The following is a 27635-nucleotide window of genomic DNA, read 5'->3' as shown; positions in this document are numbered from 1 at the left end:
CCCTGATTGGGATGACTATAAAATTATACTTCAGTTCTCTGTTTTGAAAAAAGGGGAGCGCAATATCTCACTTTTCCAAAGTGTATATAAGCAAAAATATATGCAAATTAATGAATCTGTTAAATTGCAAAATCATTTGTTTTTTTACTTACTTTACAACAATAAGATATAATATCCTGGTATAACTACTAAAAGTCACAAAGATTTAAGCACCTCAGATTTCAAATGGCTTGTATACAAGTTCTCCTTCAAAAACACCCTCCCTACGATCTGCAAACCCCTTCCTGTTTTTCAACCTTGTACGTTTACTTTCACATCTGCTGCAAAAGATAAAAGCAACAATGGGGACATCAACTGTGTCCTATCAACCCGGAAATGAAGCCAGAGTTGCTGTGAAATGGGTCTTTAGAACACTCACACACAGGCTTAAAAATGTTACAGTATAAATCTGAAACAAATTCAAAGATCACTGCTAGACAAAATCAAGTTTTCTATACAGCTATTTTACATTTATTTATATACAGCAGTCATAAAGACACATAGATACCCAATTTAAGTAGAAAAAAATACGGATTATGGAAAAAAAAATTATCCTTCTTAAACCAAAAATTATCCTCCCCCATTCTCCACGAGGTCAGATTTTACCAAAGGGAAAAGAAAACTAACACTGACCGAGTGCCTATATGTGATAGGCAGAGTATGAGGGTTGTTTTTGTCTGTTAATACTATAAATACTCCATAAATGTGGGTATATACTCATTTTAAGGCACAGAAAAGTACTTTCACAGCAGCACAATTATTGAGAAATCATTAAATAGGAGAAGGCATGGATTCATATCTTTCCTTCCCTGCTTGCTCGTAGACATAAATAAATGAAGGTGTAGCAGTAAAGAACACTGGCTTTAAAGCCAATTTCCACATGCTAGTGTTTGACTTTGGACAAATTACTTAACCTTTAAACCCAGTTACCTAAAATAGAAAATAGGACTAATAACACTTAACTCCATAGGGTTGTGGTGAGGCTCAAAAGGGACAATAATAATGGGTAACATTTATCTGATACTAGGCACTATTCTAAATACTTCACATATATTAACTCATTTAATCACCATAACAACCTTAAAAGGGAGTTATTTATATCAACCCCATATTAAAGGATGAGGAAAGTGAGGTACAGAATAAATTGTCCAAGGTCATCAGTGTTAATAAGTGACACAACTAGAATTTAAAACCAGGTATTTTAGCCTCAAAGCCCATACTCTTAACACCTATGTCATACCTGTAAAGCACAAAGTACAGAGCCTGGCTCATAATAAATCATCAATAAACACCGGCATTATTATTTTACCGGGCATATAATAGGCACCCCAATAAACAGTGGCTGAAATGTGTTGAACTGAGTAGAAGAGCCAGAATTTTAACTCAGGTTTTTCTCTGTGCCTTTTTCCATAACTCATGTTTTTCCAGGACACAGAGGCTCTATTTCTAAGTTTTTATGTACATGTCCGATCACTTCATTAACACTACCAGATCATTAAACTTCCTGAGGGCAGAAGTCATGCCTTCTACATTGTTTGTGATCACACATAATACCCAGAGAGCCCTGCTCATTATAGATGCTTGATTAATATTTATTAAATAAATGATCATGCATTCCTCTCCTCATAATCCTCCCAAGAATTCTTGTCTCAGAACAAAATGCAAAGTTTTTAGCATGGCCAGCGAGGTGCTATACGACCTGTTCCTTCTCCTGTCTACAACCTCTCTGAATCCAGCTCTACCATTTACCCTTAAATCACTCTGATCCAGTCACGCTGGTTTACTTGATCTTTCTCAAACATACCAAACATGTTTAGTCTTTGTGCACATCATTCCTTTTGCCGGGGATGTTCTACCCCCAGATGCCTTCATGGCTCACTCTGTCACTCCTTTCAGGTCCCTGCTCAAATGTCACCTTATCAGAGAGGTCTTTCTGATCATTTCACCTAAAATATCTATCCCCACAACCCGCTCACTTTTTGTCCTCTAATACTGCTTTTCCCGATCCTCACTAAAATCTAATGCCTTATATTTTATCTCTGATTTGTCTATTCATTTATTTGTGCCCCCCACTAAAATGCAAGCTCCACAAAAGCAAATACTTTTTCTATTCTACTTTATTCACTGCTCTATCCTAAAGCACCTATAACCAAAAAAAAAAAACCAAGCCCATTGCCATCGAGTCAATTCCAACTCCTAGTGACCCTATAAGGACAGAATAGGACTACCCCACAGGGTTTCCAAGGAGCAGTTGGTGGATTACAACTGCTGACCTTTTGGTTAGCAGCCAAGCTCTTAACCACTGCACCACCAGGGCTCCTATTTTATTCACTGCTCTATCCTAAAGTACCTAGAACAGTACCTGGTAAACAGTAGGCAATCAATAAATATTTATTGAATGAATAAATTGTAGGTGTATTAGTTATCTGTTGCTTCACAACAAATTACCCCCAAAACTTAGTGGCTTGAAACAATAAACATTTATTATCTCACAGTTTCTGTGGATCAGGAATCCAGGCATGGCTTAGCTGATGTCTTTGGCCCTGAGTCTCTCATGAAGTTGCAACCAAGCTGTCAACCAGGGTTACAGGTATCTCAAAGCTTAACTGTGCCTGAAGAACCTGCTTCCAAGCTAACTCACGTAACTTGTCAGGCCTTAGAGGATCCACTTCCAAGCTTACTTACATGGTTGTTAACAGACCTATGTTTCTTGTCTTGCTGACCTCTCCATAGGCTGCCTGAGCGTCCTCACAACATGGCAGCTGGTAATCCAAGTGAGAGAAAAAGAGAGCCAGAGACCACCAAGAAGAAGCCACAGTCTTTTTGAAACTTAATCTTGGAGTAACTCCCCAGCACTTTTGTTTTATTCTATTCATTAGATTTGAGTCACTAGCTCCAGCCCACAATCAAGGGATGGGAATTACACAAGGGCATGAATACCAGGAGGCAGGGATAACTGGGGGCCATCTTAGAGGATGACTACCACAGTAGAAATGATGGAAATTAAAAAAAAAAAAAAAAAACTTGCCCTTTGGCCATCTGATATTTCTTTAGTATATTTATTTAAAATATGATTCTACAATCATTATGCAATTATTCACCCCAATGTTAGCCTTTCAGTCTTACAAAACACCAAAGGTGTATGAAATATGAAACATTTCTTATTAACCAGTGTTCATTAATAATCATATCAGAGATGATATAGCTAGTAAGGATAAGTCAACAAAAATAGCATCTGGAGAAAAAGAGAGTTATTGAACCAATTTTGTTAAGTAGATGATATGGACCTTTTCTATTTAATTGTATAGGCTTTGCCTTTAGATGATAGAATGGCGCCTAATAAATTACCAGTTTTTTAATACTAAAACTGGAGAAATTAACAAAAATTCACAAGACAATTAGAGGTAATATCAATCTACTGTTGTTAAGAAATGAAAGGTTAAGGCTAATTACACATACCTTTTTTTTTTTAACGATCAGAATAAAAAAATACATCACCATAAAAGAAAATAAAGCCAAAGTACCTTAGCAAAGTAAACCAAATGCAAATATAATTCTTATTGTGATTATGTTCCACTACCAAATAAAATTTAACTCTGTACACCTAATTTTAGTAAGAGCTACGGCTGCTAACCAAAAGGTTGGCTGTTTGAATCCACTAGCCACTCCCTGGAAACCCTACGAGGGCAGTTCTACTCTGTCCTATAGGGTCACTATGATCAGAATTGACTTGACGGTAACGGCTTTGGTTTTTGTTTTTTGTTTTTTTGGTTTGGCCTAATTTTAGAGGATCCCTGGTGGCTTAGTGGTTAAGCACTCCACTACTAACCAAAAAGTCAGCAGTTCAAACCCACGAGCCGCTCCACGGGACAAAGACGTGGTAGTCTGCTTCTGTAAAGATTACAGCTTTGGGAATCCTGTGGGGCAGTTCTACTCTGTCCCATAGGATCACAATGAGTCGGAACAGACTCTACAGCAACAGGTCTAATGGATATGCCTTTTAAGAACAAATCAGTGATAAAATGCAAAACATCTGATTTAGCAAGAATTAGAGAAAGCCTATGTATTACTATAGTGAAAGATACCCATTATATATATTCCTGTTATTCCTTGAGCCCTAATTTAAATCTTCTAATTTCATTTTCAAGAGTTTCATTTGTAGTCCCAATGATCAATGGATGCTAAAACCAACAGAAAATAGTGCCCCTTATATTATGTATCTAGCCGCTGTAATAACCAATATTGGTGTTTGGGGGGAGAAGCAGTAGGGACGAGAAGGGCAATGAAAGCTACGGTACTGACCCCCTGCCCTCCAGAAGTTTAGAATCTCTTTGGAGAATATCACTGTAATATGCAATATAAAACAATACATGGTATATAACAAATACTGCAAGAGTTCAGAAACAGATACCAATAAACCTTCAGGGAATAAGATACCTTTGAAACCTTTTCCCTCTAACAGGCTTCTTATTTTTGGCCTCCTTTTCCCTCTAACAGGCTTCTTATTTTTGGCCTCCTTTCTCGTAAGCATGTCTCCTTTTCTTTATCTATTTGGTAACAACTGACTGATTATTTCCTACCTAACAAAAGTATCTGAAGACTATCTAAACAGAAAATGCATGTTTGCCTGTTTGGAACACAGGATACGATTGTAAAAATAAAATACTATTTACATTCTCACTGGAAAAGCTACTAATACACTATGTGGATTTTCTTTCCTTCAAAAGCAATTGTGTTTTTTCAAGTGTTGAGGATGCCAGAAAGCTTGAAGATTTAAAAATAACCTCACAAAGAGCTCACTTCCAACACCAGATGGAAAGAAACTACTCTAAAGACACATGTGTGGGAGGACATATATACAACATCATATGACACCATGCAAAGGGATTCTATAATTACATAATACCATCAAGATTAGCAGGACTCTGCAGGTAGTAAGCTAGCAACAGTGTCGATTCTCTGAATCATTAAGAAAAGAGAAAAGGGTAAGAAGCAGCAAGTGGGTGGTAGCAAAAAAATTAAAAAGTCTTCACTTTAAACTGCCTTCCATGTGTCCCTATTGCATGCTGAAATGGTTGGCTGGCAGGTAAAATCTGAGAGCTTAAATCCTTGGAGCTCTTGACAGTTCTGCCTGTGCCCATATGGTCAGAAATTGGGGTGGGGGGCAGGGAGGATGAATTTCAACAACCTGTACCAAGTATATTATCAAAGTAAAACACCCTTCACTTGAATATATGTAGAACTTCAAATTAGTAGATTAAAAGAATACTTGGCATGTAAATTAAAATGGCATTTCTTTATAAGATGATGTACTCAAAGATACACTGGTAAAATCTCATTGTGTTAAAATTATTCTAACAGGATTACTTAAGGATTTATGTAAGCACTAAGTAAGAGCTGTATATCAATCACAACTGAACCTTGGCGAATACTATATACTCATAAACTACCATAAGTATACATTTCTATTATACTTGTCGGTCACAGGCTTAAATTATACCAATTTAAAATACACCTATGCTTTAATTAGCTAACTCATTGAGAGTTTCTCAAGGCAAACTTGCATGTCATTAACTTTTTATGGTGTAATACAGATTTTCTCAAAATACGATGCACGAAATTCTGTCTACATTGTGTTTGGTGGTACAACTCAGACAAACAGAGGGCCTGCCAAAAGCTGATTTGCATTAGGACGATTTTTGTGGAGGCTGAAAGGCACAAGGAGACAAGCTGCATTTACAGCTACAGAAATATATATGATATTCTTTATATTTTATTATTTCCAGAAAGAAATTGAGGTATTCCTGTCCCTATGAATACTAATAGGGCATCTACCACTTCTTCCAGACTTACTTCCTATCCATCCCATCAGACAGACTATCTTGCTTCCTCCTCTCCACTCTGCCAAGGTGACTTAACCCTCCTCAAGCTCTACTTCACATAGCTCAGAAACCATTTTAATCTTCACAAATAGAGATGGCCCTGAAAGCTGAGAGTAATAGTAGAGGCGCTAGATTAATCAGATGGCAGTGACCCAAAGAGCCCTCAGCCATGAGAGGGGGAGAATGTCGATTCAATAAACAATCACAGTTAATCCATGTGGATTTATCTTGGAGATAATCAAGAGATAACTGCAAAATGAGAACTGGCCTTCATAAATGCAATGCATAATAAACACGATGCCAGAGGAACTCTGTAATTTCTATATAGAAGGGACTTTTGCTGTTGCTAGTTGCTGTGGAGTCAATTCCTGCTCACAGCAACTCCATGTGTAGATTTTAACTGCTCCATAGGGTTTTCAAGGCTATGACCTTTCGGAAGCAGATTGCCAGGCCTGTCTTCAGAGAGGCCTCTGGGTGGGTTCAAACTGCCAACTTTTCAGCCCAGCGCTTATCCGTTTGTACCATCCAGGGACTCTTGAACAGACTTTTAGGGGTAGCAGTATGATCTTGGGGAAGTGGAAGGTCAGCAAAAAAGAGGAAGACCCTCAATGACACGGATTGACACAGTGGCTGCAACAATGGGCTCAAACATAGCAATGATTGTGAGGATGGTGCAGAACTTCCCAACATTTCCTTGTGTTATACGAGGTCACCATGAGTCAGAACCAACTGTAGGATTACAATAGTAAACATGATTGGAAGGGGAGATAAGTGTATTTGCATAGCAAGCACCCAGGCTTTACTCAGATTGCATGTTTACTTAAGGTGACCTTGGGAGAAGCTGATGTTGATTATGGAGTAGGGATATTAAAATCTCTTCAAGCCATTCCTTGAATTGCATTTGGCTATATCATGATATGATACTTTTCTCCAAAGTTCAAAAAGCTAACCAAATTATCCTCAAACACTTCAAGGTTTAATAAATCATTTAAATAAAAATGGCAAAAGTAAGTGTAGACTTTCAACATAATCAGATTATCTCATTGAACTTTCCTAAAACCAGCATTTGAAGTAAAGTGTCGGGAAGGTAGTTCTCAATGAGATCTGCACTCAATATATAAAATATCAAAACTCTCCTTCCTAACATCTCCAACTTCTAAATACTGCTCACTGCTATAGTTTTTTGCTTTTTTCCTTCTCACTGTGGCGGTGCAGTGGTTAAGAGCTCAGCTGCTAACCAAAATGTTAGCAGTTTGAATCCACCAGTCACTCCTTGGAAACCCTATGGGGCAGTTCTACTCTGTTCTATAGGGTTGCTATGAGTTGGAATTGATGAGTTTGGGTTTGGTTTTAGTGTATTCATTAAATAACAGCAGAGCAATCAAAATACTAACCTAACCCAGTGTATGTGCAACTGCATTTGTTACACTGCATTTTACTGAATGCATTTTATGAAGCAACTCATAAAAAGGACACATAGTAAGCCACCAGTGACATACCAACAAACTTAAACAACAAAATTTAACAAGTATATTTACTTCTGGCTCTTCTAACTGTTGTTGTTGTGTGCTGTGGAGTCAATTCTGGCTCCTAGCAATCTGATAGGACAGGGAGGTACTGCCAAGGAGGAACTGCCCCACAGGGTTTCCTAGGCTGCAGTCTTCATGGGAGCAGATTGCCAGGGGTTTTCTCCCACAGAGCGCTAGTGAGTTTGAATGGCCAACCTTTTGCAGCCCAGGGCTTAACCACTGCAACATCAGGGCTCCTTCTCCTCTAATTAGAAGTTATTATAAATACATTGAATCTGCAACTGAATATGCATTTGACCAATCACAAGCTTGATGAAACTCTTGGAAAAATACACTGGCAGCACTTGGCTGGCCTGCTTCTTAGATAACAAGAAAACAGACTGTGGTCTAAATGTACTCTCTTCCGGATTTCAGAACCAATTCAGGCCCTGATGCCATTGATATTCTGAAGTTGTAAAATCAGATCATCCATATTAAATTGGATTTGTACATTCAAAAAACAATATGAGCAAGCCTTACTGACTCATATCACAAATTACTTACCGCATACTTCAGATCACAATCTTCTTGTAAGTACATCAAAGTATCTGCAGAGAATTCAAGAGTCCTGTGGCTTTAAGCAATGGCTCCTGACAAGCTTAACTCTGAAGCTTTCATTAGAAAAGGAGAAAGGAAGCCAAATAGCATCTTCAGCACACTGTCTCCCGTAATATAACTTTGTTTAAAATTAGGACCACAAACCAAGGAATGAGATGGAAGACTAACTCTATGATTTTCAAAATGTTAAACTGAAGCTACACACAAGAAGGCAGACAGGAGGCAAAATTATCTGATAGGGCACAAACCTGATGAAAGAGAATAACAGGAAAAAGTATATAGCTCATACCTCAACCAAATGCCACAACCACTTCTTGCAAAGGAGATCAGAACTACTGAAAAATCATTTGTTAATTTAGATAATAACCCGGAAGTGTTTCTTAAGGAGAAAAGAAAGGAGATAAGATGAAAGCACTTTCAAATATGCTAAAAAGGAAGATTTGTGTATTATTTTGTTATTATTATATAAAATATTGTACATGTTACTTCAGATATTATATTGAGGGTATACCTACTTAAAAACTTAAGTTTGTTCCCCATATTTACCACTCAAACACAACAAATACAGTTTGGGTGTTTAAGAAAACCTTAAGGAAATATGGACCCTCAGACCACTGAGAAAGAGAACAGATAGAAAAAGCAAGCAGAGGCCCACCTGAAAGATAAGATTTTCATTTCTTGTTTTGGTCTATCTGCTGACAGCCACAGTTCCAAGCATTAAAATTGTCAACTGATAGAGCTTTTAGTTCCATGTGGAATGGAAGCCTAAAAGGTTTTCTTAATCTATCATCAGCCATCATTGATGCCTAAGGGATATACATATTGATGGGACACTTAAGACCTAAATCTTTTTAACAAACACCAGCTAGATAAAGCTCAATTGGCTGGCCATACTAATGAAGCTCAAAAAAAAATTTTAAACAAAACAAAAAATTCCATCAACTTCCTTCCACATAGGATGCTTCCCTCAAATTACCAACATATGTAAGATTTTGAAGCATCTATATATAAGATAAGAGAACTAAAATCAGCCAGAAGAATACATCTGACAAGCATAGATGGAATTACATGGCCAAAGGTACAGAGAAGGGAAAGCACTGGGTTACTACTGAGGACTTCTATTTGGCTGGAGAATACAAGGAATAAAGTCAGAAACGTAGACCAAAGCCATATGATATAAGGGCTTAGCTATAAGACATTTCATATAAAACACTGGTATAAATGTTGAGAGAATTTTGGTGAGTCCTAAGAATTGAAAATATTTACTATTTCTAAGCCTGAATTCAATTATACAAGGAAAAAACACAGTTTTCTTAGTAGAAGAAAGAAGAATCAGGTTAGCAGAGTGAACTCGCGTCTGCCAGTGAATTCACTTCGAAAAGTGGCAAAGATATACTTCAGTTTCCCAAGGGATATGAATAATGCCTGTCTTCACCTGAATTGTAAGCTTCTTGTAGAACATACTTTGGATTAGCACCTTGATTCCAAGGCAATCTGATGTCCAGTTATTACATCCATTTTTTAAAATCTGACATTTCTTGAGTGCTTACTGTATGCGTGATATTCTGCTACGTACATGGATTATATTAATAAACCCAAAAAAACTATCTTATAAATCGGAACTTTTACAGCCGGCAACGAATTTATTATGTTTTCAATTTCTAAAGCGAAGGAAAATGAAGACTTCATAAAAAAAGTAACCTTACATAAAAAGTGAGAATTAGTGCTATAATAACAAAATTGAGATGCGGGGAATTACATATATTGTATATATATAAGACTTCCTAATTAAAGGGCCAAACCAACTAAAATTTTTGCCAGGACTGAGAAGACAGAACACAGTAATGAGCCACAGCACTGACAAATATCCTCTGAGAGTATAAATCCACTTTTGGTACTGGGGTATAATAATATCCAAGGCACAAGACACAACCACTTCTTGCAATTTTCCCTAAAAACAGAAAGAACAAAATAGCAGCTGTAAAATCACCCAAACTACTAAAAAAAGCTCGGCATCTCTTAAAAAAAAAAAAAAAAACTCCTCTTCAGCAACACATTCCAAAAAAACGACAAGTCTCCACAGACTAGTCATTTGTGGCAGGGTACAGTTAGAGACATAACAGAATGACAGTCGCGATCATGTGGCCAGAAACCAATCCGTCAGCAATTTGTTTCACGTGAGATTACTTTCTCTCTCAAGAGAACGCCTGTTCCTTGGAGGAATAGACCTGTTTTGGCCAGGCCTCCCCAGGACTAACAGCCAGGCGGTGCGTCTCCCAGGCGAGCCTAGGTCCAGCCTCTCCACAGGTAACAGCATCCCGGCGAGCACAGGAAACACTTCCAAGCCGACAGATGCGCCAACTGAAAAAGGAGGTCACGACGCTGAGAGAACCGATTTAACTCTTTGGTCACTCGGAACCTTGAAGACTAAGGGACAGCACTGGATCTCTCCGGTTTGGGATTTTTTTTTTTTTTTTTAATGATGCAGGTGTCTATGGCGGGAAGGCCTAAAAGACCTTCAGGGGTTCCCTCCACCCCTCAGATTCTGCCTGACTCCTCCAGACGCCCCAGCTTCCTCGTCACGAAAGAATCACTCGGCGGCTGCACCCAACACCTTCACCAAGTCAAACCTGCACTTCCCTTCGTTTGGCTTCCTTCCAAGGCTCCTGCCCAGTGCACAAAGATTGACAGAGCAGAGGACGCTGATTTCCCTCGTCTAAAAAAAAATCAACCCCAAGCCTAACTTTTAAACGCTCCCCCAGCCTAACCCCGCTCCGGGACGCCCCTGCCCCTTTCCTCTGCAGCTCCCGGCCCGCCTCTTTTCTCCTCAGGCCGGCCGCGTCCCCACTCAAGCCCCTCAGCGCTCCAGCACGCGGAGGCCGCAGAGCCCGCGCCCCCCGCCTGGGGCCCGCGGGGGGCTGGAGACAAAGGGGCTGCGACGCCGCCGCGGCCGCCAGGACCGTCCTCTGGGACAGCTTCTTGGCCCCCTGGCTAGCGCGCCACGGTCGCCTTGCCTCACCGGTAGCTCCGGAGCCCGGGCTCCTGCGCCTGCCCCTGCAGCTGCCCGACGAACAATGGCAGAAGGAGGCGCCGATGTCCGCGGCTCGGGCCCTCTGCGGCTCGCGGGCCCGCCGGCTGCTGGCTGACTGACTGACTGACTAACCCACCGGCGGAGGGAGGGAGAGTGAGAGCGAGCAAGCGGCCCTGGCGCGCACCCTCCCGCCTTCCCTCTGCGAGGCTCGGCTGGCGCGGCCAGCAGCCAGCCAGCCCGCGCGCGCCCCTCCCCCTCCCTTCGCCACAACATTGTAGTAAATTTCTATTGGACGGCGCCGGAGGGAAGGAGGGGGCCGGGCCGCGGCCCGTCAGCCCATTGGCTGAGGCCGAGTTCTGGCTCCTTTAGTTCCCCCCTCTCCTACGCCAGTAAAGAGCTGGGAGGGGAAGGAAAAAGGGGGAAAAAAATCAAGGGGCTGACCGCGTGTGCGCACGCGCAGGTCAAACCCCTCTAGTGCCCGGGTAGTCCCAGACCCTGCAGCAGCCACGTGCGGAGTAAGGCCGGTAGTGGCCCGGACGATGAGAAGCCGAGATTTGGAGACCCTCCAGGAAAATGAAACCCACACAGAGGCTGCTGCTGGGCTACCCCAGGCTCGGTTCAGATCCTGACTCTGTCCTTTTATGCATCTAGTGACCTTGGGTCAGCTTCTCTGGGCCTCAGTTTCCCCATCTACTAGCTTGGCTATCTCTAGGTGCCATTCCAATTATGTCATTTGATGAGACTACCTCTCCTGGCTGCTGTGTAAGACCTGAAACAGAAACTGAGTGTTGTGGCCACGCCAAGATTTCACCTCTCTCTTCACCTACCAAACAAAACCAAACCCGTTGCCGATGAGTCAACTGCAACCCTATAGGACAGAGTAGAACTGCCCCCATAGGGCTTCCAAGGTGCGGTTGATGGATTCAAACTGCCAACCTTTTGGTTAGTAGCTGAGCTCTTAACCACTGCACCACCAGAGCTCCCTCCTCACCTAAACCAAAAAAACCCAAACTCACTGCTGTCCGGTTAATTCCAACTCATAGCAACCCTATAGGATAGAGTAGAACTGCCCCATAGAGTTTTCAAGGAGCACCTGGTGGACTTGAACTGCCGACCTATTGGTTAGCAGCCATAGCACGGAACCACTATGCCACCAGGACCCTCTTCACCTAAGGGTCCCCTAATTCCACCCATGCCCTGGCATCCTCGAAATCATAAACCAAAATTCTTGGACCTAGATTCCAAAGTCTGGTCTCCAGCTGAACTTAGGGTTGCTCTCTGAGAATTCCTTGGTGTGTATTTATTTCTCTCCTGAAGTTTCAGGGGCCACTTGACCCTCACACTCTCTGTCAGGCTAGCTCTGAACAGGCTGGGGCCCCGCAGAGCTGCAGAAAGGCTCTGTTCCAAGCATGATACCTATAACGTAAGATAGGTTCTGGTATTCCTATTTAAGAGATGAAGAAACTGAAGCAGAGAGGCTTAGACCTACCAGGACAAGAAACTAGGCAACCTGACAGCAGATGAACCATTACGCTAGCTAGGCTGTCTCCTGGTATCTAATTACAGCCCCTTCACAGTACAGCTCCACCAAACAGGCTGCTGGGTTCCAGTTCGAACCCCTGCTGAGAACTTGCATTTCTAACAAGTTTCAAGGCACACCAATACTGCTGGTTAGGGACCAATTCCAAGAACTACTAGTAGAGCAGGGGTTCTCAAAATTTACTATACATAAGAATCACCTGGGGATCTTGTTAAAATGTAGATTCGGATTCAGTACACTGGGGTAGAAATGCAAATTCTCAGCAGGGGTTCAAACTGGAACAAACCAGCTTGATGCCCTCTGGATTCAGTTCTCAGCCTCCAAAACCAAAAACCCTATTACTATCAAGTCGATTCCAACTAATAGCGACCCTAAAGGACAGGGTAGAACTGTCCCATAGTTTTCAAGGAGTGGCTGGTGCATTCAAACTACTGACATTTTGGTTAGGAGCGAGCTCTTAACCACTGTGTCACCAGGGCCTTGGCCAAGTACTTAACTTCTCTGTGCCTGAGTTTCTGACCACATAAATAATGGCTCCTACCTCATAGAGTAATTATAAGAATTAAATGAGCTAAAATATGTAAAGGGTTTAGAATAGTGCCTAAACCAAAAAACCCACTGCCTCGAGCGGAGTCATAAAGACTCTGTAGGACACAGTAGAACCGCTCCATAGAGTTTCCAAGGCTGTAATCTTTACCACAGCAGACTGCCACATCTTTCTCCCATAGAGCAGCTGGTGGTTCGAACCACCAACATTTTAGTTAGCACCTGGGCACTTTAACCACTGCTGCACCAGGGCCCATTAGAATAGTGCCTAGCTTACAGTAAATGCTATTTAAGTGTTAATTATTACAATTATTTGGAGACTAAAATATGATCTGAGAGGTCTGAGACTGGCTGATATGAAAAAATATCTACCATTAAGCATTCGATTGCTGTCAGCACTGAGCCAAACACATTACATGAATTACCTATTTGAGTCATCATAAAACCCCCTTGAGGACCACCAGACTACCCTATCTAAAACAGCCCCCACTCACACACCTTTGCTCTGCTTCGATTTTGCTTCATAGCACGTACCCTATCTGATTTTCTACTACTTGTTTATGTATTCATTGTCTCCACCCACTAAACTGTAAACTCCAGGAAAGCAGGGACTTTGTCCCTCTTATTCATCTCCTGGAACAATGCATACTCAATAAATATTTGTTGAACAAGTGAATGAATTATCCCTATTTTATACACAAGGAAACTAAGGCATGGCCTCAGTTGACTTGGCCTCAGCTTACTCAGGTGACTTGGCCAAGGTCTTTTTGTGTATTAGAGGTAAAGCACTTGTTCTTGAGTGACCAGGTCTTCAGGTGCAGCGGTGCTTTTGCTTAAAGGCACTCTAGCCCCGTCACCTCTGTACCTCAGAGGCTTCCTTCACCTATCAGACAGGGAAACCTGGTATAATAAAGGAGTTATACTGAAGATCAATCACCAGGAGTCCCACACCCACCACCACCACCATGTTATCCAATAAATTCAGATTCATAAAAATATCTCGGTGCTAATTAGTGCTAGTTAATGACACACATCATATTTAAAAAGACTTGGTTGGATGCATGGAATGTGTAGTATTTAATAATAATTACCTTGAAAACAAAGATCTCAGGCTAGTCAATAACAGATAGGCACAAGGCTGGTGTAAACCACTCTTTAAATTTAGAGTGTCATGCAACATCACACCGAGAAAAGTTGGTACAGGCTTTAGAATTTGAAAAACCTCAGTTTCGGTCGTAGCTTTTAATTCTTAGCCCAGAGTTGTAAGAGCTTTGCAAACTGTAAGGTGCTATCCACACAGTGACGGATTTTTGTTATTAATTAGGTACATAACCCTCAACTGTTAGGCCAAGTGCTCAATCCCTGAGTGTAACTGAACCCACCACATAGTGGGGAGTGAGGTGATGAGAAATGCCCAATCTGAAGGCAGAGAATCTATCCTTACCTGACCTGTCCTCTCAGAGGGGGCTTATGCAAACCAGGCATCCAGTCCCAGCTCATCCTGCAGAGGCTGCTGTTGGGTACCCAGGGTAAAGGGCCCAAGCAGGCTAATTTCCTAGGCAGAAACTCAGCCCCCACCCTGCCTGCTCCATGATCACATCTGGGTGGCAGCTGTGCTATGCTCCAAGCCCTGAGATGGAGTCCCTAGGGACCTTCTCTATCCAGCCTGCCAGCTGAGCCCACCACTCTCTCCCCCACCACCCCTCCTATTCCTTCCTAGGGAATACAGGCCCTGCTAGCTGCTTGTCAGCCCCTGGAGCGGTCAAGGGCACTAGGAAAAAGGCGGCATGAAAGAGTCCTAATCCTTCCCCATTGCACAAAAACAAACACCAGCTGCACAGATGAGGATGAAATTAGATGGCAAAATTAAGTGGTGACCAGTGGGGAAGGCCAGAGAGGCCCGGGTAGGAGATAGGGACTCAGATGACCTGAAAGAGATGAGATTGGGAGAAAGTTGGTGGGGAGGGGGGAGGGACAGCTGGAGTCTGAACCATTCCTAAATCTGGGACGTGGGTGGATTAGGGACACAGCTGCCCTGGAGCCCCAGTGCTAGGGCTCATGGAAAACGTATGACTGTTGTGGGGATGGCAAGAGATGAAGAGGGCTTCGAAAAGCTGGACCCACCTGCAAAGTGTTCTGAACAGTCACTATTAAATAAAAATCTTGGTACGAAAAATATATGAAGAATACAGCTTTCCATCCTGCCCATGGTCATAAAATTGCAGTCATTTTAGACCCTTTAAACACAATCGATAAATCAAACAAAGTATGAGTGGGAAAATTACATACAGTGGCATACTTTTCTAGGGGATTATTTTTATCAGTAGTTCTTTAATTGTTCATAGAAATATAGTTAAAAAGAAAAAATTTTAAATCACTATAACCCCACCAATCAGAAATAAGTACCATCAATATTTTGGTGGGAGACTTCTAGGACTTTTTAGATATGTAAATATTTTTGTTTACATAAATTAAGCCATATGAAATTGCTGTTTTATAATAAAAAATGGTCAAATATCAGGAACCTCATACGGTTTAGCTGAATGCTTTGTTAAAATTTAGATCATATTACGATACAGAACAATCATGAATTTGCAAAACATCTCATAACATGGATGAATCTGGAGGGCTTTATGCTGAGTGAAATAAATCAGTCACAAAAGGACAAATATTGTATGAGACCACTCTTACAAAAACTCAAGAAAAGGTTTACACACAGAAAAAATAACAATCTTTGATGGTTATGAGGGAGAGGAGGGCTGGGGAGGGGAAATCACTAACAAGATAGTAGACAAGTATCAACTTTGGGGAAGCGAAAGACGACACACAATATAGTGGATTCAGCACGACCTGACCAACGCAAAGTCATAGAAGCTTCCAAGATGCATGCAAACACCTAGAGGGACCAAGTTGCTGGGGCTGAGGGCCGGGGACCATAGTCTTAGGGATGTCTAGGTCAATCAGCACTACATAGTTCATAAAGAAAAAGTTCTACACCCTACTGTGATGTGTAGTGTTTGGGATCTTAAAAGCTTGGGAGCAGCCATCTAAGATACATCTATTGATCCCATCCCATCCGGAGCAAAGGAGAATGAAGAAAACCAAAGACACAAGAAAAATATTAGCCCAAAGGACTAAAAAAAAAATTACCACATAAATCACAGCCTCTGCCAGCCTGAGCTCCGAAGAACTGGATGGTGCTCAGCTGCCACCACTGACCGCACTGACAGGGATCACCAGAGAGAGTCCAGGACAGAGTGGGATAAAAATGTAGAGCAAAATTCAAGTTCACAAAAAAGACCAGACTTACTGGTCTGACAGAGGCTGGAAGAACCCCCAAGACTATGTCCCCCGGACACCCTGCTAACTCAGAACTGAAAAGAAGCCACTCCCAAAGCCCACTTTTCAGACAAAGATTAGACATGTCTATAAACAAACAATAACACACATGAGGAACGTGCTTCTTAGTTTCAATCAAATACACGAGACCAAATGGGCAACTCCTGCCCAAAAGCAGGAAGAGAAGGCAGGAAGGGACAGGAAAGCTGGACGAATGGACCCAGGGAAGCCGGGCTGGAAAGGGGAAGAGTGCCATCACATTGCGGGGATTGCAATCAATGTTACAAAACAATCTGTGTATAAACTTTTGAATGAGATATTAACTGGCTGTAAACTTGTACCTAAAGCACAATAAAATCATTTTTCTTTAAATTTAGACCACATTGTTTTAGAACTGACTTTTTTCACTTAACAATATATTGTAAACATCTTCATCAACATTTCAACAGCACTATCAAGTGGCTAACCATAATTAACTTGGCCTTGCTGGACATTTAGATTGTTTCCCATTTTTCTTTTTTTATAAATGATACTTGACAAACATCCTTTTGTCTAAATCATACTCATGATCTTTTTTAGGATGCATTTACTGCAGCATTTTTTTTTTAATTACAGAGTACAAGCCTGCCTGTTGTGGTCATTTTTGAGATAAAGACAAAAAAAAAAAATCAGCAGATGCAGTACTTTTGTACAATAATTTGTCTCTTATATTTGAAAACACAGCATGTTTCCACCTCTTGGTAGAATGTACTTTGCCTGCAAAAATTGGATCAAACTCTGTTTTACAGAGTTTTCTGTGCACACTAAAAGCAAAACCTAAATGTGACTAAAAAAATTTTATATATATATAATTTAATGCAATTACATTGGAGTTGGCAAGTGGTATCCTTCCTGCAGAGGCACTGCAAGGAACAAGGGGCGAAGGGAAGGAAGTTGAAATTGTAAAAGAAGACCCAAATGGGATGATTTCTTTAGGCCTCTGGATTCACAAAATGTTAGAACTGGATACGCCCTTAGAAGTCATCAAGCCCAAGCCGCTAGCTTTTTCCAGATTGGGAAACGAGTCCAGACACTGGAAGGGACTCACCCAAGGTCACACAGCACAATGAAGGCAGAGTCCAAACTTGAACCCAGGTCTCCCGATCCCTACTACAAGATTCTGCGCACTGCCTTCTTCCAAGTCCAGCTACGTTTGCTCTCCAAACCTAAAGGCCAAGCTAAATTCTACAGCTATAAAACCTAGGAATGCCTGAGCTGGAAGCGACCTTGTTATTACTACAAAAATAATAGCAACTACATTTATGGAACAGTTATGTGTCAGGCATATACTAAGTGCCTTAAAGCATTATTGTATTTTGCCTCGTAACAACCCTGCACAGTATTATTAGCTTCAATTACAGTCAAATAAACTACAGGCTAGAAATGTTAGATGATTTGTCCAACATCACACAGTTTAAACTAGGTCTATCTGAGGCTACTATCCTCTGTTCCACACTGCCTTCACATCTCTGTCAGGAAAGCAGTTTGGAAATTATATGAATGGGCAATACCAAAACCTGGCTGTCCCAAGATCCAGGGAAAGGCTGCCGCTTCTGCTTACAGCCTTGGGGCATTCAAGAAGGACCCCAGGATCTAGCCTCCCATGGCCCCTTCCCAACCTGCTTCTCTCACCAGCTGGAATGAGCCTAATGACTCTGATCCAGTAAAGCCTCCAGCTCACTCAAGCTTAGCCCACTAATTCTCTCTCCCCTGGGTGGGGGACCCTCTAGGCCTAGGGGATTTCCCAAGAAACATACGGAGAGACTCAGTGCCACCAGCTAGCTGAGCCGTTTTAAAACTGGTAAAGTCAGCCTGGTCCCCTTCACCTGGGAGAGGGAGAGGGCAGAGAGGGACACATAAGGGAGCAAGGGAGAGCGGGCACCCAGAAATGGCCAGGTTTGACCCTCCAAAGCTGCTGTGGCAGGACAGTTCCTGAGCTGCCTGTTTGGCATTCAGCTAGCCACAATTTCCAAGCCTTCTAGTAACTGGGAGAGTTTTAGTGGGGGAAAAAGAGAGAAATGACAAGTAAGTTCCTGCCTTGGCTCTGCCATAAACTCACTGTGTGACTCTGAGCAAGTTACTTACCTTCTCTGGGCTCCCATTTCCTCACCAGTCAAATGCAAGTGGTAACACCCACCCAGACTGTCTCACAGGGTGGTGACAAGGATCAAACGATGTGGAGGGTGCAAAGGGGCTCTGCAAATTTCAAAGTCCCAGACCTGCACCAAGTATGATTTTTATTTTAAATCTGCTTTATCAATCAAGCAGAAAGAATCCTCAACTTGAAGGCAAAAGCCTTCCTGGGAGTGAGGATACACTGGTCCTACCTTTTTTTATCCAATAAACATTTATTGAGCACCTCCTTTGTGCAGGAACTGAGGGTTCTGGCATGAATAAGTCCAGTGGCAATGATAAAAACTATCATCGTCATCACCATCCCATATACAAGAGATGGTAAGAAGTGACAAAAAAGAAGGTGAGTTCAAATCAAAGCTTCCCCACTGAGATGCTATGTTACTTCAGGCAAACTACTTCCCCTCCCTTGGTTTTCTTACCTGTAAAATGGGAATCATGCCTTGTAGCACTGTGCCAAGTGCTTTATGTGTAATAAGTTGATGAATCTTCACAACAGCCTCTTGAGGAAGCTATGACTATAATTCCCATTTTACAGATGAGGAAGTAGAGTCTCAGGGAAGTGAAAAAAAATTGCCCGAGAACACCCAGCTAGTCAGAACTCAAACCCACATCTGCCTGGCTCTATTATACAGTTGGTACTCTCTACAGTTTACAGATTGCCCACATTTCCATTCAAGACATTATAACAATACTAGCAAAGACATATATAGAGCACTAGGTACTTTATAACCCTATGGAGTGAGTAATATTTTAACCCCATTTTACAGCTTTGGGAACTGAAGTCAGAGAGGTTCAGTAATTTGCTCAATGTCACATAGCTAGGACAAGGTGTAGCTGGGAAGCCAGGTATGCCTGACTCCAGAACTCAAGCCCACCCTTGCCCACTACACTACCTTGCCTCTCCTCACCAGTGAGGTCTCTGTTTGACAGATGAGAAAACTGAGACCCATCAAGAGGTAGTGATGTGCCTAAGGTCACCTAGCAAATCAGCAGCTGAGCAGGGATTTGAACCCAGGCTTCCGACTCTTAAGCCCAGGGCTATTTCCTTTACCCACTATATATGAATCCTGAGCATCAGAAAATGCCTCTACCCACTGGACACTGGAAACCCTATACCTAGCTCTTCTAGGTGGCATGGGGAACCCCCTCTATACCAGGCCATGCATGGAGAGCCAAGGGTGTGGGACACTGAGGGATGCAGCACTTGAGCTGGTAACCTAGGTGCCCCCAACTTCAGGTACCTCTGTCGTGATTTCTGCAAGCCATGGGCCAGAGCTGGGGTGGGGACAGTTACAGAGGAATCTGCTCCAGGCCCAGGCCCCGCTGGCTGGCAACGCTCTCTGCTCTAATTTCTGCTGAAAAACAAAAAGCTGGATCTTCTAGGCCTAAATGCTAATTACCAATAATGACATAATAACCATTGTGGGCTCAACAGCCAAACAGCCCCAACTAGAAATTCTGTATCACTCAGGCTCAGGAACAAAAGATTTGGTCACTCCAACTGAAACCAATACCGTAGCAGAAAATGTCAGATGTAAAAGGGCCTCAGAGTTGACCCAGCCAAAGTATTATCTGGCAGACAGAGAGGATGATGACCACTGACTTTCTCATTCATTTGGACAATTATTTATTGGGAACCTACTGTGTACCTAGCAACGATCACAAGGATGCCACGGGACCAGTCAGTGTTTCATTCTGTTGTACACAGGGTAGCTATGAGCTGGAACCGACTCAACGGCACCTAACAACTGTGTGCTCGGCATAGTGATAGATCCAGAGAGGAGAAGTGGCTTCTTTTATTTATTAGTTCATTCTACAAATATTTACTGAACACCTGCTACGGTGCCACACATTGTTCTAGGTATAAGACACAACCCAGTGCCATCGAGTCGAGACACAAGGCAGATAAAAATCACTGTCACCACTGAGTTTACTTTTCAATGAGGAAGACAATCAACAAATAATCAATAAAATACAGCATGTCAGAGATTGATATGTGCTATGGAGCAAAACATGCAGGAAGGGAGGATGGGGGTTGAGGTGGGGGGAGGGAATGTTACAATTTTAAATAGGGTAACGATGAAGTAACATTTAAGGAGATGAGAGAATGAGCCATGAAAGCATTTGGAGAAAGAGCAGTCCAGGCCAAAGGGCCAGCAAATGCAAAGGCCCAGCAAATGCAAAGGCCCTGGGGCAGGAGCATGCCTGGCATGTTCAGAACGTGCCCAAGATCATCCATCCAGTCATTAACAAACCTGGGAGAGAAAAGGAATCCGACGCAGTGATCACCTGCTATGTACTTTAACTCTCTTAAGCTTTAGGACAACTCTGGGAGGTAATAGTTATGCTCACTACTCCCACCACTGCACAGATGAGGAGAGTGAGACCCAGAGAAGAGAAGTAAATGATCCAAGGTCACAAAGGTAGAATGGGCAGGTCTGTCTGATTCCAGCCTTCTGCTGCCTCCCTTCACCTCTCCACTCTGTCCATGCAAATCTTAAGTAATTATTGAGTGAATGAACAAAGGAGCCCTGCACGTTTCTCAAGCCCGCCCTTGCAATGAACCGCTTTCTGACTGGCCTTTACTGACTTGCTGTCTTTACTAATCAGAGGACAACAGTAATCACTCCAACGTGCCAGCTCTGGACAGAGGACTTTGCACAAATGATCTAACTTCCCCTTACACAATCCTTTGAGAAGGTGCTATTATTTTTCCCATTTTATAGACAAGGAAACTGAAGCTCCCTGAGGTAAAGCAACTTGTTAGAAGTCCCACAGCTGGTTAAATAGTAAAGCTGGCATTTACAGGGTCATTGAGTTGTAAACGTGGAAGTTGTTGTGTTGGTGTATGTTTTGGTGTGTATATTCTTATCACAATTAAAAAAAAAAAAAAAGCTAAGATTTAAACGGAGGTCTGTCAGCTCTCAAATCCCTACTTTTAATCCTATAATATTAGCAGAAACTTCTGACATCAATCCATCCCCTTCCTTTAATAAATCAGAGAAAGGAGGCTCAGGGTGAAGCTCTTCTAAGTCTACCACCTTTTGGACTGTGCAGCAGGTTTTCTCTTTTAGACCTATTCTGGCCTCTGTAGAAGTTCTATGTCATATGTCATCCTAGCTCCCTGTGAGCAGCTCCAGGGAGCTCATGTCTGCCTCCGTCCTCAGCCCTAGGCAGCACTGGGGGATAAGTGCTCCCAGACTCTTTGTACTCTGCGTTTCTGAAGTGTTTGCGGTGGCACAAGAGCAGAGGAGGCTGGAGAAGTGAAACTCTGCCCTCGTGTGGCTCCTAGAAGAGAGACCCTGCAGCCTTGATACAAGGAAGGCAGAGGGGCAGAGGGCAGGGGCCAAATCTGGGCTAAGGGGCAGCTGGAATGTCCCCCCCAGCTGGGAGAAGGAGAGTTGGAGGAGGGCAGGTAGAAGATGCTGAGCCTCCGGCTTTAAAACTGGTTTATTGGGGATTGTTTGTTGAATAAGAAATGGTATTAAATACTCCAAGCCCCTAGACTGGGAAGAGGTAGAACAGAAGCTTCTTAGAGACAGCACTATCCATAGCATTAAGAGTACTCAAGGACTACCATTAAAGACTCACTGGCCTAGGTGCTTTATCTACATTATTACCAATCCTCACAGTAAAATCAGCCCCACTCTACAGCAGAGGAAACTGAGGCTCCGAGAGGTAAAGTGACAGCCAAAGGCACTGCACCACACACATTTCATGGAGTTCTACAAAGAAGGTCCAGAGACCTGGGTTACTGCTGAGTGACCTGGCACCATCAAGCACCCGCCTGCTCTGATCGGGGGTTCCCACATCTGTACAAAAAAGGACTTGGCTGCCAACAAGACTCAAGAAACTCAGGGACCCAGTTCTGCCCTGACCATGGGGCCTCCCAGAGGCACAGGATATCACGCTTACTCTTCTCCTAACCACCCAAAAAAAGGGCTTCCAGGAGGGTTAAAAACAGCTACATATTTTTTTAATGTTTGTCCCAGTTTCAGGGCTACTGCTGCCTTTGGCCTCCAGCCAGGGAGGGGGCTTTCAGGTGGGAGTGGGGAGACCTAGGCCTCAAGACTGCATGTCCTTGGGCTGAGGCCAAAGGGGTCAAGGGGCAGTAAAGGAGCCAGCTGGCAGTGGACCAGGACCCCTCTGGAGATCTGGGCTTGTTTCTTAATCTTTTCCTTCCTTTGTTGGCCAGAGCAGGCTGCCAGGAGAGGCAAGGGAAGCAGTAGGTGGGGCCAAAGAGTCTGCGGAGTCAAAATAATGATGATTTAATTAGAGCTACTTTTTATGCGTACCTAGGCGCTCCTTGGAAACTCTATGGGGCAGTTCTACTCGGTCCTATAGGGTCGCTATGAGTCGGAATCGACTCGACGGCACTGGGTTTTTCTGGGTTATTACATGTAGACACTGGGCCAGGTCATTTGTGGGGATTGCCTCATTGAAGCCTCCACCCTTCCCTGTGAGGCAGGCCTGTTGAACCGATTTTACTGAGGTTGAAACTGAGGTACAAAGAGGGGAAATAATTGAGTCAAGGCCACATGACTTGTAAGTCCCAAGGTTGACAGAGAACCCAGGTTGCTGACTCCTGAGAGAGGCAACCGCTGGGTTTGACTGAGGTGGAAGTGAGACGGGGTAGAAGTGAAGAGAAAGGGGAAGTGAGTAGGGGTGGAAAGGGCCTGGAGGTCTCAGTGAGAAGAGGCAGCTATGAGGGTACATGAAGAAGAGGGTAGCAAGCAATCATCTCCTCAGTAACCATCCCCAAAGCCCTGCATGACCTGAGCCCTGCTTCCCTGTTCAGCCTCATCTCCCATCATTGCCTGCCTCTCCTTTTATGCTTGAGCCTCACCAAACTTCCATACTTACATATCCTGAGCATGCTGTGTAAGTTCAAGCCTTTACATATGCTGTCCCTTATGCCTAGAATGTTGTTCCTTCTGCTACCTGTCTAAAGAGCTCTTAGTTATCCTTCAAATCCCAGTTTAGCTGTCTTTTCCCCTAATGCCTAGAAACAGTTGCCCACCTGTCCCCGCGGGCTCACTCTGCACATGGTTCTTGCTTCTTTTGTTGAAGCCTCACAATGTCTACATCTCTACCAGGCACCCTATACTGCGAGCTCCTCAAGGGTAGGAACCCTGTCAGTGCTCAATAAGTGTTTGTTGACTCTAATTGTACTTGATCATTGAATCTTCCTAAGAGCCCTGCAAGGCAGGCAAAGCAGGTTTTCTTAGCCTGGCTTTAAAGACAAGGAAAAAGAAGACAAAACAGAGGAAGTGACTTTCTGAGGTCACACAGATGTTCAGTGGCACTGGCAGGACTAGAACCTAGGGCTACCTGTGCCACACAGCCCTGGCCTGGCCCCACCCTGAAGAGCTCTCATTCCTGCCAGACCTGCCAGGGTCACCACAAGGGACCCCCATGGTAGGAGCGGAGGCTTGGCCCTAGGAATGGAGGCCTCAGACATAGTTGCTATCCAGAAGAGCAGGGCAGGAGGTGGTAAGAAGCAGACAAGCGGCTTTTACTCCAACCCAGCTCTAACTCCTCCTCCCAGATATGACCCCAGGCTAGAGATCCCCCAGGCCTCACACTCACCAGGACCTGAGATCCCATTCTCACCTCTTTCCTCTCCTGCCTGCCCACTGCAGTCCATCATCATGTCCTGCTAGCTCTGTCTCCTAAAGAAACTCACATCCTTCCTGCTCCACACTCCCAGGCATGGCCCCAGGCCCAGTATCTCTCACCTGGATGGTTGTTTCTACCTTTCCTCTCCAGTTTATCCTCTATACAAAGTGATTCTCCCAAAATGCAAGCCCAACCACATCATTCCTTTGCTTAATATCAGATGGCTCCCCATTGCCTATGAGTTAACTCTCTCTAACTCCCCTGAACCTCTCTCTCCAGCCACATACCCCCAAGTGCAGGTCAAGTCTATTTATCTTTGCACATATAGCCCTTCCATGTTTTCCTTGTCCTTTCTCCTTGTCCTTGCCTGAGAATTTATCTTTGCCTGAGAACCTATTTACACTTTAACATATCGCTCAAAGATGAAGTTGGTGGTTTCTGTGTCCTTCTCACCAGCTAGACTCTGAGTTCCTGGGATGAGGACCACACAGATTCATCACTGTACCCCATGTCCAGCCCAGGAGTTGACCCAGAGTGATAAAAGCAGGTGACTAGGAAAGGGAGGCACATTCTTCTGCAAGGCCTCCTCTCCCTCCCTTCACTTTGCAGGTGCCTTTCAGAACCTGTCAGGCTAGGTTCTGCCCATCTGTCCCCAGCATGCCCCTCCCAGACCTGGTCTCCACTCTCCCATGACAGACATCTTTGTGATTCTAAAATAATACTGATAATTATAATAATAACAATAATTACTACCTTTTATTGAGTGCTCACCATGTGTCTCATATGCATTATTTAATCCTCAAAAGAATCCTAGGAGGTAAGTGGTTCTTTTATTATTCCCATTTTACAGATAAGAAAACTGAGATAGCAAAAGTTTAAATAGCTTGCCCAACGTCACATAACTACTTAAGCAATGGATACAGGATTCAAAACCAGGCCTAAGCTGGGTACAGTGTGTGTGTGCTTGCACACATGAGTGTACATATGAATTTATTCATTCAATAAATACTCCAGTAGCTCCCACTGGCCCTGTGCTGGGCACTGCAGATGGACAGAGAGGACTTAGACACAGTCTCTGCCTTCGCAGGGAAAGTAGGAGAGTTTCACACTAAATATTTAGGCTTTGGGGTCAACAGACCTGGGTCTGAGCCTCAGGTCTGTTCCTAAATAACTATATGACTCTGGGTAGCTCAGTTGACTTACCCAACCCCAGTTCGCTTATCTATGAGGCGGGATGATAATTCTACCTCAGAGGGTTGATGGAGGACAACCTGAAATAATGTGTCTAAAACAGTGAGCACGTAACAAGCACCCCAGCACTTAAGAAATATCCAACAAATGGCAATAATGCATATGAGGACTAGAGATGTTCAGACTCCTGAGGCCAGGGCTGGATGCAATTCATCAGGGCCCTCCCTGGAGCCTTCTCAAATAGAGTCCAATACTAATAGCTAAGATAATGCCTAATCCACCCATTTTCTCATTAAACAACTCTTGAAGGGAAGTGTCCTTTACCAACCATACTTTACAGGTAAAGCAACTGAGGCACAGAGAAGGTAGGTTGCCGAGACAAGTCACACAGCCAGAGTGGCTGAGCTGGAAACTCTACTCAGTTACTGCCACACTGGGCAGAGCCCAGCCCCTATCCCAGGGCCCTGGCCAGCCTGCTGTGGAGTCTGGGGCTTCTGACTCCTGGATTTGAATCCCAGCTAGGCAGAAATTTAAAAGTGGGAGAAAGGAGCCATAAAGAGGGACATTTTGCTCAGTCCTCTCCCAGAATGAACCCAGGGCTGGGAGGCAAGCAATAATTGTCCACCCAGTCCGTGTGCTGGTCACTGACTCCTCACCACACCCACGCTGAGGAAGTGTTACAATCTGTATGTGAACCTACGTGTTGCAAATGAGATCTCAAAGGCTCAGAGAATTTAGTAACTTGCCCAACGTCACACAGCTAAGAAATGGCAGTCCTGGGGAAGTGGTACAGTCTCTCCTCTCTCCTCCTCCCTCAGACCCTCCCAGCTGCCCATCTCTTCTGATGAAACCTAGAGGCTCAGCCATTCCCTCCCCAGGCCAAGGCAGAGGCCGTGAGTCCAGTTGTCTGGGCCCCTCTCTCCATCGATTGATCCCTACTCAGTACCTGAGTCCATACTCAATTCAGAGAACCCAGAGCTCACTTTGAGAAAGGCCTGGCCCCTGAGGAACTCACAAGAGCAAAGAGAGCATTCATGTTCACCAAGTCCCTATGATGCTAGCACTTTATATGCATTAACCATTTAATCCAACACAACACATGTTGACAGGCACATGTAGATGCTCAATAAATACGTTCATCATTCGTTTGGAAATATTTATTGAGCACCTACTATGTGCCACTATATCCTAGGTGCTGGGGATATAACAATAAACAGCATAACAAAAAGCCTTGCCCTTGCAGGCTTACATGAATAAAAGAAAAAAAAAATACTGTGTGAGGTAGGCATTAATACTCTCATTTTACAGATGAGAAACTGAGATGCAAAGAGCTACTAGCTGTGCGTTGAAGAGTAAGAATTTTATTCCAGGCCAGTCTGGCCCCAAAGACATGGTATCACGTGATCCAAAAATCACTACCCACTGTGTTAAGCATCAGGAGAAAATTCAGCCCTGGTTATGCTGGAATACTAACTCCACAGAGCATGCCCTCCCTCAGCTCTTCCGCCCCACACCTTGTTGTTAGGTGCCATGGAGCAGATCTCCAGGTCTTTCTCCCATGGAACCACTGGGTGGGTTCAAACCACCAACCTTTTGGTTAGCAGCCAACCGCTTAACTGTTGCACCAGCAGGGCTCCTGCCCCCACCCCTAGAGCCTCCCTTACCCCTTCCAGTGGCTCAGTGCCACACAACACGCATTCCACAAGACACGCATTAGAATCAAGCCCATGTGGCAGTCATTTAGCCAAACCCAGTACTCACCCAGAAGCAGTCGTCAGGGTCACGCAGTCAGTCAGGGAGACACCGTGGAGCCGTAGCCGCAGTGGCACAAGGAAGCAAAGAACAGCAGTGAGACACACAACCAACAAGCTCTGTGGAGCCTCCTCCTCAGCCTGGGCCTGGGCCAGTGGGGAAATCCTGCCCTCCCTCTGCCTCTGAGTCTCAGCTGGCACAGACACCCCTCTAGTCAGCAAAAATCCAGCCTCCCTGGGCCCCAGTCCACTGGAGGTAGCACAGTCCCTGTGGGGTTGCCAATCGTTCAACAAACATTAACTGTGCACCTGCTGTGTGCCAGGTGTTGGGGACGCAGTATGAACAAGACAGACATGGGTCCTGCAATCACATAAGTAATGACCGAATTACAACTA

General features: G+C 43.7%; 1 protein-coding gene across 6 annotated transcripts in view; it reads right to left on the bottom strand.

Annotated features, from left to right (window-relative positions):
- EPB41 (erythrocyte membrane protein band 4.1) overlaps window positions 1-27635 on the bottom strand; it is a 223027-nt gene that overhangs the window by 190581 nt on the left and 4811 nt on the right. The window contains exon 1 of one of the 6 annotated variants that reach the window (XM_010595142.3): window positions 11067-11201. The exons of 1 other annotated variant lie outside the window; for it this stretch is intronic. Coding sequence is in view for 4 of the 5 variants with exons in the window: in XM_064281589.1 (XP_064137659.1) it covers window positions 7994-7998 (5 nt within the window). In the remaining variant the exon portion in view is untranslated. Of the gene's footprint in view, window positions 1-7993; window positions 10045-11066; window positions 11202-27635 lie in introns of those variants that run through there. 4 more of the 6 variants (XM_064281589.1, XM_064281586.1, XM_023554435.2 and 1 more) reach the window with 4 other exon arrangements.

The sequence above is a fragment of the Loxodonta africana genome, chromosome 3, assembly GCF_030014295.1.
Source record: "Loxodonta africana isolate mLoxAfr1 chromosome 3, mLoxAfr1.hap2, whole genome shotgun sequence".
NCBI lineage: Eukaryota > Metazoa > Chordata > Mammalia > Proboscidea > Elephantidae > Loxodonta > Loxodonta africana.
Note: the sequence above shows the minus strand (reverse complement) of the source record. Positions and strands in the feature narration are given on the sequence as shown.